Source organism: Phaenicophaeus curvirostris, chromosome 1, assembly GCF_032191515.1.
Source record: "Phaenicophaeus curvirostris isolate KB17595 chromosome 1, BPBGC_Pcur_1.0, whole genome shotgun sequence".
NCBI lineage: Eukaryota > Metazoa > Chordata > Aves > Cuculiformes > Cuculidae > Phaenicophaeus > Phaenicophaeus curvirostris.
In genome coordinates, this window is record NC_091392.1 from 84999521 (window position 1) to 85014226 (window position 14706).

Consider the following 14706-nt stretch of genomic DNA (forward strand, 5'->3'; position numbering starts at 1 on the left):
TACTATTGTCAGAGCATCCGAAGCCACTACTCAGTCAATAGTTGCATGTCTGGACGTTTGAGTTATGAAATTATGTGCCTTCCATTTGGAATTTATTAGTGTCATGAGACTGAACTGTTGCTCCTATGAACCAGTCAGTCCCAGAAATTGTAGGTGTTTGTAATCAGTTTCTAAACGCTTAGTTCAGTATTTCTTTCCAGGGACCTCTCTAAGGCTAGGGAGTCCTGGGATATCTAAATGCTGAAATGTGCCTGCAGGAGCTCCTAAAAAGATGAGAGGTCAGGTTCTATTATTTACATGATATAATTGAACAAGCTTATCTTTATTTCCACTTCAACATAGTGACTCTTTCTCATAGTCCTAATTCTAGGACTCTAGAAGTAATGCCCTCGGCATGTTTTATTATTCAATTACTGTTAGCTGTAATTATTTGCCCTGAGGACATTTATAAAACTCAAAATTGAAGACAATGTATGTTTTAGGAAAGAAGCTTGATACCTTTTGAAATTCATCTATCTATTTAAAACCTGCTTTAGAACACTGGCAAGACCTTGGCTTTGCTTCCTTGATTTCCTGCACGCATGCAACTTGGTATGAAATTTCCTGCTTCTTCTGTGCAGATTTTGTTGAAATCTATGTGTAACTACAGCAAACAGCAATGTTATATGTTTAAGAATATTATCCTTAAATTGGTAGATAAACCCTCTGTAGTAGCCAAAGGAAATGCTTTTCTCTGTTTTGTTGCTTTTAGAAATGTCAGGTGACCATAAATGATTATTAAGAACAATAGAGTCGAGATTTTTTCACAAGCAGAGCAACTAATCCCAAAATCCTTTGTTACCAAAGGGGAAAAAAAAATTGAAAAATGCCCAAAGCCCTGCTGCAAAGCTGGACAAAGGTGGAAAGATCCTGCCTCTGAGTTTTGCAGTGCCAAGCCTACAAGGCCATCGGGGCTTCCTGGCCCACAAGTTCTGAGGTGGCTTAGGAAACTCTGGCAAGTTGTAACTGGAGGAATTCTGCCAGCACAAGAGTTGATGAGACAACTTTGCTTTTTAAATCTTTTTGCTCCCTCTTTGATTGGTTACTCTTCCTAGCCAGATACAATGTTAGGGAAGCGTGACTAAATCCCTTAGCTTTGTACTGTTCGTTATGTGGATCCAGTTGGCTGAATTACTGGAGACAATTTATTTCTTGGAAGCATAGCATTCTTTTCCACAATGGAAAGACTTGCTGGGCAGATTCATACCACTGAAATGTAAACATTTCAAGATTTGATCATAGCAATACATCTCCTCTTGTAAGCAGAGGTCACATCAGACTGGCCTGTCCTCTCTTAAAAAAAATGTCTGGGTTCTGTAGTTCTTCAGTAATTACTTAAGGGCTATTTCAACTATATCCTCCCAGCCAAACCGTTAAAAGGATACAGGTATCTGAAGGGTCACATGAGAAAACCTTCCCTATGCATAAAAATCCTTCTTCCTGAGAAAGCAATTCTAATGACTGATCTTTGAAATCACTGGATATTGATATTGTATTTTGTCTTCCCTTAAAGCAGTTCATTTTGATAGCACTTATGTGTTTCAGAAGCCACAAGGAGGTACATGTGAAATGATCTCTAGTGAAAGCTCTTTAGTAAAGCCAAGGTCAAAAGTCATCCGAATTTTTATGTGTTTTCTCATTTTTTGCTTAAACTATGTTATTCACCTGTTTGTATTTCCCTAGAAAAACATTTTTTAAGTACTTACAGCACTAAGACACATACTCTGTACACGTCTTAAAAAGTTCTCATTTTGCATTGCTGAGGCTAGAGCAGTTAAGATATGCCCTCAGGTTGCACATTTTCTGTAGAGGGAGGTTTAAAGAACAGACAGAATATCCTTCTTGCAATGGATGTTTCTAACTAACCAGATCAAGCTGTGTTGTGATTTGGCAAAACCAGGCTCACTCATACAAGTGGCAGCATATTTTTCAAGTGCACAAGCAGTCATTGCTTCTGCTTTAAGAAATGTTCTCACAATGGAAAGGCAGCTATTTAGTATATGAACAGCATACCTATTTGCTCCGTATTGTTCAATAGTGAAAGCGTCCTATCCTTATGTTAGTAGATTTTTTTGAACAGAACTCAGGGGCAGAAGGAGTCATCACATCCACTTTCATTTTTTTTAATTCTTTGGAATACATGTTGGTATAGTCTTCATTGATTAATGAAGGTGATTCATTTGCTTAGCTTAAGTTTCACAGTCTGCTTTGTGGATACATAAGCTCTATGTGGAGCTCTGCTCAGATACTGATTTACATAAGCCCTTAAGCTCAATTTGAATTGTGAGTCATTAATTAACCAATGAAGGATAATGTTTAAGCAAGTGATCTTGTGACATCATGGTTGGGAAGAGGTTCTGAGAGGAAAAATGAAACTAGATGAAGTCTGAAGGTGGAAACTAAACTGCCTTTCAACACACTGCAGGTGTTACCTGCAAGAAGTTGTTTCAGTCAGCTCAGTGCCTTCCTTGTATTCTTTCAAAATGATTGATCGTACTGTGCTATAGTCACATCAGCAGATTCAGAAATATTTAATATTATGTGTAAATAAGTCTTCTTTGGACAAAAGAAATTTTTCAGTATGACACATGCAGAGGAATTCACGATACTGATGGCAGATTATAATAAAAGATTACTTCCCTCCCCTGAGCCCAGCTTTTATTGTCTCAGGAAAATACATTTGAATGGTAAATAGTAACATGGTTGGTATGTGTATTCCATATAGCCTATTGACTGAAGGCTCTCCTGCTTCAAATTGTCTTGAACTGTGTCAGCTAAGGGATTTGAATTACTGAGAACTTCTAGGAACCGTTACATTTCTTTTAGGAAGTGTTATGTGAGTTTGGAGTTTATCTTATGTCCTGGATTTCTTACAAGAGGGAAGACAAGGCTTTAGGAAGCTCACCCTGGATATGGGAGAGCTGCCCAATGAAAGGGGCTGACTGCTGTTCAGAGCAAGTGATGCTACTGCTTCCAAGTGGTGATAAAGCTGTGGAAGTTGATAATGCAATTTATCTCTTTGAAAGTTTTTCTGATTATGATTCAGCAGCCACAATGGTTCTATATACTGAAAAAATGGCATTTTGAAGATATATACCATAAAGACCCCGGCTTTAAAATTCCCTAACTTCTAAGGCCCTTTTCCTATCTTAATGGCGCTGGCATCTGCCAATATTATAGCATCACCTACAAGCACTCATGCAGCGTTTGAATGGCTTGAAATACATGCCCTTTGCACCAGACAGCTAAATCTCTGCATGGTTCATACTACCACCGTATGAGATCAAATACTGCATCACTGAAGCCTTTCTGCACTTCACAAATGTGACCCCTGCTGTGTGAGGAATGCTAAGTTTCCTTTTCCTTTAAAGGAAAAGAGGCCCTACCTAACTGAGTTTGTCCATCCAAGTTTCCATGGTTTCTCACATAAGAAAAAGGTCATCACTGACGGAATGAAGTACAGCCAATCTGAAATTAATTCACCTCATAGTATCCCAAAAATATCCTTCTGTACTCCTACCAAGTCTTTGTCTTCAGCGTTTTTTTTTCTATTGAGGCTCTGTGGATTCTTAACTGTTTATGCCAGGTGCCTGCATAATTCACAGGGCCACAAATGAAATGAAAATGCATAAGTGTAATAAATTTAATTTCTTTTATCTACTGTGCATGGATTTATCTATGTTCTGTCTTTAAGCTAGCAGTGATGAGGGATTTTTTTTATTTGTTTATGCATAAAACAGATTTGACATTGCTATATGAAAAGCTATTTGCTTTCTTTGTATTGCCAAATGTATTGTGCTCCTTTTGTCTTTGTCTGACGTCCTTCCACTACTTGGAATGTAGTCCTGTTAAACAGAGTTTGGTTTGTACTTGTCTAATGCCTTGTGTAAGAAAATTTGTCCTTCTCACCCAGAGTTGTCCAACTCACTAAAGACCTTGGACAAGTCTTATTTCTGCATTCTCTATCTACAAAGCAGGAAGCATCATGATGCATTGCTTTTGGCTGGTAAAATGCTTTGAACTTCTCAGGAAGAATAGGTTGTAAAAGAGTCTAAGTGTTCCTTCCTTCTTCCATGAACAATAAATCATCAACTGTCATTGAGCTGGGTTACTATACATACACTTTTCAGGAATCTTTCCAGAATCCCTCTGTTTCCCCTCTATTGTGTTTCAAGAAATGTGCAACTCATCTAGGTTAGGCAATTGGGAAGCATCGCTTTCCATAGGCTGTTAACACCACTTCTGTACAAAAAGCTGTAGGAGTGTTTTTCTATCTAGGGGAAATTGCTATGATATTTCTACCAAAGTCTCCTTTCTTCAAAGCACAGATTTTCTGTAGCTAGCTCTGGGTGACTATTTTTTGTGGGAATAGCTAGTAGTTTCTAGTGTGCCTATGGTCTGTGGGAGTTTTAAAGTCTGTTCTCAACATAGCCTTGATTTTCTGCTGTGACTGAAGTCGAAGAGAGCTCTTCCAGTAAGCCTTATAAGTTCTACGGTTGGCTTGTTGAGATGGTGACCAGTAAGTAGTGTTACTCTGAATATGAAAGATGTGAAGCAGAACTGATCTTTTTCATTATGTATTTTCCTATATGTGTGTTAAAGCAATCATCAGATTTATTAGTCTTCGAGGGGCAGGATTGTTTTGACAAGTTTTATAAATGCAGATATTTTGGGTGCTTTGTCTCCTTCTTACGCAATTCAGAAAAATACAAATTTTAAGAGATTTCTTTTTCTGTACTTTGCTTTCATTTGTATGAAACAATAATGTGGCATATAACAGTCTGGATTCCATTTTGGCTCTGTTTTGTTCAGAGAAACATTTTTAGTGTCTCCATTTGCTTACCTAGGTTTTACCTGAGAAGTGAAAATTTCAAAGCTAGGCAAGAAACTATGAAAGTGCAAAGCTAATGCTAGTGTTTGCATTAGACAAGACACAGTTCAGTGAGATACAGTGTGCACCTTCATTGTCTGAATGTTAGCAAGCAAAATTGACACCAGATGTGCCCAACTGTAATTGCTCCAAGAGGGGAAAAGAGAAACATGTCAGAACATTTGAGTAACACCTAATTCAGCCCATGGTTATAAATAAAAGTGATGGTTGCTTAAAAACAAAAGTAGGAAAATATTATAGTTATATTATTCCTCAACAGCGCTTCCTACATAGGTGAACTTTATTACAGAGGCAACACAAGTGAAAAGAAACATATAACAACTTTTTATGGTATCTTTATGTTATTTTATTTTTTTTGCAGTAAATAAAGTGGTTATGAGGCTCCAAGGAAAACAGCCCAGATGTTAGTGAGTTGTATGAAATTTAGTGGAAACAAGCTGTAAAAAACATAGTCATAAAACAGCCTGTCAATGCCACACATCTGGACAATGCAGCTGTATGTTCCTGCTGCTGTCATCACCCTAAGAAAACTCAATAGCCTTATTTCACCCCAATTAGGCTGCATACCAACTGAATCAGAATTACAGAGGGAGGGGATGTATTTTCACCAAGACAGACCCTCTCAAATTCCCTTCAAGAAGTTTTTATCTTTCATTCAGTTCTAGTGCATCAAACACTGTAAACAGTACTCCAAACTATTCCCTTTGATTTGCTATCTGTTAAATGCTTTTTAATTTATTACTTTATAACAAGTAGATGCTTAATGTTGCCTCTTTGTTTAAAACCTAAAATAATTATGTTTTACTGTGAAAACTGTTGGTCTGTTGAACCTTACATAAATCATATAAGTTTTTTTCCATTCTGTTTTTTTCCAATACTATAGCAGATATAATTTCATTTGAGGTCTTAGAAACCAAAGAATAGCTGTGCATTTTACTGACAGATTGATTATCTTGAAGTGAGGCCATTTTGACCCACATACTGTACAATACAGGATAGCACTTCTTCCCTTCAGCATGCAAAATATGTGTCAAATGCAATATTAAAACTATATAAGTATTAGTTACTTTGTTTGGTTTTTTTCTCTGCAGGTGATAGAACTAGCCAAAGCCATTCTGGACAGTGGTGAAGAAATTCCTATAACATTAACTGGGAAGCTGTTGAAATTTCAACTGCTTTGTCTCAAACAGAAGGACCTTCAGAGAAGAGAAGCTGAAAAGAGGGTACTATAGTATGCCTTAGGGAGGATGCTTAATTAACTTCATGAAGACACCACTATTCTAGCACTGTTTGCATAAATTGAGCTTCCTCTTCATGCTTAACTTCCTAGACCTGTAATTGAAGAGAAATGTGAATAGAATTTTTTTTTTTAAGTTAATTAGATTTTGGAGAAGAAGCTGTCAGTTACACAAATGCAAAAATTACTTTTCTGTTAGATATCAGGCAGTGCTGTTAATTAAGCTATAAAACAAAAATTTGAAGTTTAAAGATTAGGCACTTCAATATTAAAATGGAGCCTTTAGCTTAAATTTGGCAAGATTCTACAGGAAATAATTTTATTTCCCTGGAGAATCTGAGGACAGTCAGTATTGAAGGTAAAAGAATCTCTGGAACTTAGAATTTCTTCTCTGTTTTAGCCAAACATTATGGACAAAATGTCAACTCCTCTGGATTATATCTATATCAAAGCATGACAGGCAAACACAAGAGCAGCAGCTGAAGGACAAAGACAGAGTTAAGAATTGGGAGGGCTCTTGACTATGACAGTGCTTTGCAGTACAGAACAGAAACTAGCTTTTAATTTAGAATTCTAGCTCTAAATTGTCTGCCATAAAATTTTTAATTTCCAACTAGCTTGTATGGTGCAAGTTCCATTGCCGGCAACGCGTAGGTTGAAACCAGGATTTTAGTAGCAGATCTTCTCTCAGAAAGCCAGCATAACTGTCCATTTTATTTTTAGAATAAACATCCGTTAATAGAACGGGTTTTCAGAAGAGAACAACAAGTGAATTAACAAAAATAATCCATTATCAAATTCTGGTATTTCAGTAGGAACAGAAGCTTGTCATTAATTGACGAGTGTACACATTTGAACTAATATGAACAAGGGAAGAAATGTCTCTGAATTAGAAAACTGTTTGATGTAATAAGGTTGTGTAATATGAATCCTAAAACAACAAAATTATAGACTGTAAAGCTAATGGAACACTAGAAATTCCACAAAATGCTGCACGTGGTAAGGAAAGAGAAATATGACGTTGAGGGGGAAAAGGAAGGAGACCTAGAAAAGAGAGGCTTTTACCTCCTGGTGTTAAGGTCAGCTAGTGTTCATTGTTGGAATCTTGGCAAGTTCAGAAATGTCTCTGCTTATTTGAAACTTTATTAATTACATAAAATTATGCAGATGCAATAGATAAAGCTGCTTGTGAACTTTGTAACCTTATGATTGTATCATCTCTTCTTATGTGCTCATTAGCTTAGGATCAAACTAGTGCTATCAAAATCTTTAGTTTGAAATGCCCAAAGTGGAATAAATTTGAAAGGAAATAATGAAAGTATCCAAATCCCCCATTTCACTTTACAAATAGTTCTAAGCATGTCTAGAGGCATTTCTAATTTTTACAGAAATGAAATGCATGAAAAAGGGAAAGCAGGAAAAGAATTTCTGCGTGGTTTTGAATTTGAAGTAAACAACTTCTACAGATGGAAAGTCTGCTTTTCCAGATGAATATAGGGAAAGCAATTGTGTGGAGTCAGCTGTCCTATCTTATTTGCATGAAGATTTTTTTCTTATTGCTTTAATAGCCTTTAATGTGACACTAGCAGGATGGTAAGTTAAGTAAATATCATTTTATTGAATTTAATTTAGCTTTACAATCCTTTAATGTCACTCTCGCATATTAGTGCAGAGTCCTGTTGCTGGGTAGAAATATGGTGGAGGTTTTCTTGGTCTTACAACAGCTTGCTTTACCTTAATATATTTTGGATTATTTTAATTTGAAACTGGCTCTGAGCTTTCTGGATTTATAGTGTGAGGCTTTGGGATACTTACAAAATTTTTTTCATTCTTTGCTCTTAAATTACTGGGCAGAACTTAATGTAGGTGTTTTTGTTTGAAAATAATGAGAACAGCTGAGTAATATCCTGTGTGAAACGAGCACAAGACTCTTGGTTCTAGTTTATAGTAGACAGATATTTACATCAAAGAAAAATAGTGCTGGTACCATTTTAAACCATACTCAGGAGTGTTAACAGAGATGCTCAAGTCCTAACAAAAATTGAATTTTTGTCTTATTTCCTTTCAGTCCAAGGAAAGTTTCTGGCTGATGCAAGTGCTTTAGAGGCAGTAACTAAAGCACAGTGATTCTTTCCTCGTATTTCTGTCAGTATGCATTTCATTAGTTTTGTAGGTATGATGTCTACCTACCTTTCATAGTTCCTTTTTCATGTGAAATCTTAACACTGTGATTTAGCAAGAATATCATAACATGAATGGTGTGTTTGTGAAGGATAAAGCAGAGCATTCAAGACAGCTTCACTACATCCACATTATAGTGACAGAGAGGGAAAGATATTCAAATAAAAAAATTGAACCACTAAAATTTTACAGCAGTCTGCTCTTTGTTCTACACAAAGGCTGCAATGAGAACTTAGTTTGCTCATCTTGTCAGGCCGAAGAAGAGCGACAAAAGGGAAAAGATGGAGGGAAAGCTAAATCTCCCAGCAAGAAGAACCTCTCCAGTGCCAAGAAAGCTGAGAAAGAAAGGAAAGGAAAAAAGACTGAAGTAGGACCTCTAGCACCAGCCACTGTTAAAAAGGACACCCAACTGAAGCGACGAGGAGAAGTGGAAGAGAAAGACAAATACATTGGTATGTAAAAATGTGGATATACTCCTGATAAACTTGCTAGAAACCTTGCAACCTAGCTTCTAACCAAGTACTTTCTTTTGTTCCATGTTGAAAAGTCAAGATTTTTTGGCAATATTGAAATATCGCCACTTTGCTTTTGGAGAGGGCACTGTGTTCTGCTCAGTATTAGGATAGATTATACAGTCCAAGAAACAAAATACAGATTCAGTATGTGTAGCATGTTGACATCAAAATGTTTTAGCATGTGCAAGACTAAAAAAGAAAGTGCCTAAACAAATTGTACAGAAAACATTCCTTACAGAAAGATTTTGGAATAACTAAATGCACTTGTGTCAGTATCCAAGGCAGCCTTCTCCTTGTAAAGTATAACAGCTGTCTACCATTGTCTAAGGATGAAGCCAGGTTCTGCACAAAGGGCAATATGATTTCATTTGCTGTAAAAACAATTGGATAGTATTGAGACCTAAAGAAGTTTTCAAAGAAACATTAATGCCTTTAAGAATCGAAACTGGAGCAGTGTGGAGAACTCGTGTCACCTTATTAAAGTTTATACTGAGTGTAGAGTACAGAGTGTCTTTGGGTGGGTATTAATGTGCTTCCATTAGGCCTCATAGAAGAAATTCTACCAGCTCCATCATTTTTGCTCCATACTGCCCTAAGAGGTGGGCAGAAAATGTTAGGTACATGTGTAAGATATCCATGCTTTTCTGCCTTGTTAGTCACAGATAATGGGAAGACAAAGTAACAAAAATACACATGGCCTCCAAAAACTATCAGCCATGAAAAGTGTCCTTGTTTAGTATGCTTAATAACTTTATATTATGAACTTCTATCACTGCCATTAAACTGTGGTTTTATTGACTGGGATTTGTCTCATTAGTCCCAAGGACATTTGCAAAATAGCAATAATTGCAGATTGCTCAAAGCAGAAGTTGTTGAGATATTTTGTGCTTGGCCATTTGTGCAGTATTTAATTTTACAGTCATAACTGTACTGAGCTGAAGTCATTCTGAACAATTCACCACATTCATTGTGCATCCACACAGTTGGACTTAATAACAAACAAATAGATTCTGACTTATACTAAAAAATTTTGTTCAGTGGATTTATTTACAATCTGAAGACAATAAGGAACTACCTTACATGGAAAAGATAATCTGACCTTGCTACTTCCTTTAGTCATGCTGAGGAAGACAGTGAGGAGGAACCTATAGCCCTGAGAAGGAATAGCTGCCCACAAACCCTTCACTCTAGGCACTATTGTTTTATGGAGAGGTAATTGTTTCTTCATTCTTCCTGACAGTTCTACCTAGAAGTTCATACCAGGAGAAAATTAAGTGAACTATTGCCAAAACTTCTGGAGATCATTCTAAATGAACATTAAGTGTGGTGAAACTACTGTGTCAGGAATTTTTATCTTTTCTTGAGAATATGGCAGTTAAGGTTCTCATACTAAAGCTTTGGTTTGTGTCTTGGATCAAAGTGGTGCTAGCTCCATTTCTCAGTGTCAAGAACATGTAGATCTATGATACTTTTCTACTAGTGCTCTAAAAATCTTCATACATATTCCATATTTTACAAGAGTCTGAGCAGAAGACACGAAGAACATTGGATGATTCTTAATACAATGACCATTGTTTTCAGCACTCTTGGCCACTCTAATACAGCTGTATCAAGAAAAAAAAAAAAAAAAGATGCCACAATATTTACTTGAGAGTAGTCTGAGCTATTACCAGTCATTTTATCATACATCCCTAGTACAGTATCACCTTTCTGAAATGGAGTATTTCTGCTTTTGAGTGATCTTGAGATTACTTGCACTGATGTCTTTCATCATTTAAGTATGAACTGATCACTGATTATTAGAACTGACATTATTGTCAACATGTCATGATTATTAGCATAATCATAATTATAACTGTTGAACGGCAGGCAGTCTTTTCAGTATGTATGCACTGGAATTTTTGGATCACTGTAAGTCACCATGCAGACATCTGCCTTTTTCATTTCAAATCATTAATGCTCAATACTTGTATGTGTTCATGCTTTTTTTTCCTGCAGTAACTGAGACATCAAAATATGTAGTTCAGTTTCAGTACTAGCAGCGATATAATGGACTCATTCTCTTCGGGTTTTGGTTTTGCTTTATGCAATACATGTACTGGACAGTGCCAGACTACCTATTTTCCCTGCCCTATTTTCCTCCCTTGGATAAATGAGCTGAGGAGTGGCCAAAGGACTTTTAACTGTATCATGTTAGTAGGCATAAGAAAGAGTCTTAATGCTAAATAGAATATAAAACTGTGTTTTGTTGTTAGTTCAGGATCTGCATTAATCAATGGAGACATACAGGAACTCCAGCAGGCAGCTTCTGTTGTCTTCAGATAAATAGTGATGCTGGAAGAATTAAATCACCTGATACCTGTCTGAATACCTATATTTCTGCATGGGCCATGAAGGGAATCTGCACAAAAAAACTTAGCCTGAAGTCAAGCTTCTAGAGGGCTCATTTTTATTTACATAATGCTTTGATAGTGAAACGTTGCTGTGCGTATTTCTACAGAAGTAATAAACCCAAACAGAACAGGCATTCAATGGAACTTCTCATCAGTAATTTAGGATGAATTTGGATATGCCCCTTGCCAACTAAAAGAACTAGTGTAAGCTGGGATCACCAGCGAATGAGAGTTTTGACAGGGAGTCGATCTAGCAGACGTGAAACTGTTGGGAAGGGAGCAGTCAGCAGTGAGTCAGCTCATAACTGCAGCTAATTGTTCAAAACTACTAAAGGTAATATCATTTTTCAGTTAAGACACAGTAACTTATTCTGTGTGTGCTCACTTTATGCAGGATGAAATAGGTTAGCTTGAACTACCACTACAGCATGTATGTCCTGGCACTAAACTTCTTAAAGAGAAGCAATTACAGAAATGCTGCTACAACTAGCATTCTGGTTATAATCAGTATCTCCAATTTTTCTTCTAGTATTTGGTGCTTGTCCAAACAAGCTTTACTTCTGACTTGTATTCTTCCCACTGAGTTCTAGATAGCTTGCTACAGAACGCTTCAGTTTAATGCACATACTATTTTGAAACCACATTTAGTCATCCCAGTCAGGTTATAAAAAAGCTGCTTCTCTGACCTTAATTTGTAGTATCCTTATATGGTCAAGGAAGAAGTGAATTTTGTTTAGCTTTTAAATGTGCTTGCTCTAATTTGAGGGGGTTTTGTGTTTTGAACAGATGATGAACCAGATGATGGTGCCCATCATTACTTTATAATTCTGAATTTCCACAACCTTCAGCTGCTGCCTGTGATGTCTGAGCTTGGGATTAAAATTTCAAGCATAATTAGAATTTCTTCTGAGAATTACAAGCCATTGCAGACATACTTGGAAGCAACTAAACTTCAGGAAGAATCCTTACTTTCACCTAAAGGTAATCTGGTCACAAGAACAAAATTTCTGTAGAGCGGAGACTATATCCAAGTAAAGACTGTTGAACTCCCTCCTTGTGCCTTGTGTTTGTGCATACTACCTCTGAGCAGCTGTATTTGCCAGTGCAAAAATGGTTTTGCTATTGGTTTGGTTACCAGACCAGATGGTTTGCCAGTGCAAAAACTTGCTTCAGTGGGACAGGGGAAAGAGGGACTGACTAAGCAGGCAGTGGTTGCAGCCATAGTTTTCTGCAGTAACCACCGAAGAACATTTTATGAAATGCATACTTCTATGAATCATTAGCCAGGAAGATGTGTTGCCGAGAAACGTTTGATGGCTTATTTGGTAATTTCAATGGGAATGTATGGCTGGCTACTTTGGGACTGTAGCCCCAGACAGAGAAGAATATGCCACAGAATAACACGTTGTAATTGTACTCAGCTGTCCCCAGGCTATGACACCTCTCCTGAACGGGGATCCTGGTGAACAGCAAGCTAAATATGAGTTGTCAATGAAAGTGAACCATACTGAGCTGTAGTAATATACCCAGTAGATCAAGGGAAGTGTTTATCACCAATTACTTGGCTCTCATGAGACCAGAATTCTGGGCTACACAGTACAAGAAAGATACTAATGAACTTGAGTGATTCCAGCAGACAGCCATCCTATGAGGAGTGGCTGAAAAAATCTTGACTTGCTTGATCAGGTGAAGAGAAGGTTTATGGGGCATTTAATAACATCCTTCCAATACCTCTGAAAAGGTTACTAAGAACACAGAGCAGGACTCTTCACTGAGTTACTTGGAAGAAGTAATAGAGTCTGTGATCATGAATGGCCTTTGGAAATCCTAGCCACCAAAGACAAGGGGTAAGTCTGAAGCAAGGAAGACAATACCCTTGGTGTATGATGATTAAGTCAGGGAATACTTAAACAAACTGGATATGTGTAAGTCCAGAAGACCTGATGGGATGTACGCATGAATGCTGAGGGATGGCTGGGCTGGGATGCCACTGCAAGGCCACTCAATAACTTTTGAATTATCGTAATAATTGGAAGAGGTGCCTGAGGACTGGAGAAAAGCATCACTCCTATCTTCACAAGTGGCAGCAAGGAGGACCCAGGGAACTAAAGGCTGTTCAACCTCACCTTGATGCCTGGGAAGATGATGGAACAGCTAATCATGGAAGCAGCTTCCAAGAACATGAAAGACAAGTAGTTGGTCAGTCAGCATGGATTTACCAAGAGGAAGTCATTCTTAACCACCCCAATAACCTTCAGGTAGATGAGAGGAGTGCAGTGAACATTGTCTGCCTTGACTTCAATAATGCCTTTGGCACTGTCTCCTCTTAAAGAAGCTGATGAAGTATGGGCTGCATAAGCAAACACTGAGGTGGATTGAAAACTGGCTGAATGGCCAGGCCGCAAGGGTAGTGACCAGTGCTGTGAAGCCCAGTTGGAGGTCAGTAACTAGTAGTGTACCCTAAGTAGCAATACTGGGTCTGATCCTGCTCAGCATCTTCGTTAATGATTGGCATAATGGGATAGAATATACCCTGAGCAAGTACTATGACAATACAGTACTAGGAGGAGTGGCTGAAACACCAGAGGGTTGTGCTGCTGTTCAAAGAGACAGCCTGGTGGAATGGGCTGCCAGGAGCCTCATGAAAATTAACTAGGGCAAGGGCAAAGTCCTGCCCCTGGGGAGAAATGACTCCATGCATCAGTTCGTGGTGGAGGCAAACCAGCTGGAAAGCAGCTTGGCAGAAAAGGACCTGGAGAGATCCTCGCTGAACATCAAGTTGAACACGAGCCAGAAATGTGCCATTGTAGCAAACAAGACAGTGGTACCCTGGGCTGTGTCAGGTCCAGAGAGTTGATCCTTCCTTTCTGCTCAGCACTGGTGAGGCCACACCTGGAGTCCCATGTCCAGATTTGGGCTCTCCGGTACAGGAGACATGAACCTACTGAAGGGAGTCCAACAAATGATCACAAAGATGTTTAAGGGACTGGAGTATCTCTCACATAAGGAGACAGTGAAAGAGCTGGGAATATTTACCCTGGGGAAGAGAAAGCACAGAAGTATCTCATCAATTTGAGAACAGTGGAGTTGTACCAGATGCCCTCCAGAGGTCCTTTCCAACATCAACCATTCTATGATTCTGTAATTGAAATAGAATATTCTGGAAAGAAATAAAGGGAAAAATTACCCCAAGAACAGTCAAGCATCGCAACAGGTTGCCTGTAGAGGCTGTGGGATCTCTGTCTTTGGAGATTTTCAAGATGTAGCTAGGTAAAGCCCTGAGCCTGTCGTCTGAATTTCATGTTGACCATACTTTGAGTAGGAAGGTGAGATCCCTTCCAACATGAATTATTTTAAATCTAAGTCAAAGCTTGGTCATAAATACGTGTAGGTGGGGAAACTATGTTGGTAGCCATAATTATTTCATACATGTGTTTTTTACTAATGATT

General features: G+C 38.0%; 1 protein-coding gene across 1 annotated transcript in view; it reads left to right on the plus strand.

Moving 5' to 3' along the window:
* Positions 1–14706, plus strand: part of SPAG17 (sperm associated antigen 17) — a 107516-nt gene that overhangs the window by 17087 nt on the left and 75723 nt on the right. The window contains exons 4-6 of the mRNA XM_069866701.1: positions 6022–6153; positions 8602–8800; positions 12043–12237. Coding sequence (XP_069722802.1) covers positions 6022–6153; positions 8602–8800; positions 12043–12237 — 526 coding nt within the window. The remainder of the gene's footprint in view (positions 1–6021; positions 6154–8601; positions 8801–12042; positions 12238–14706) is intronic.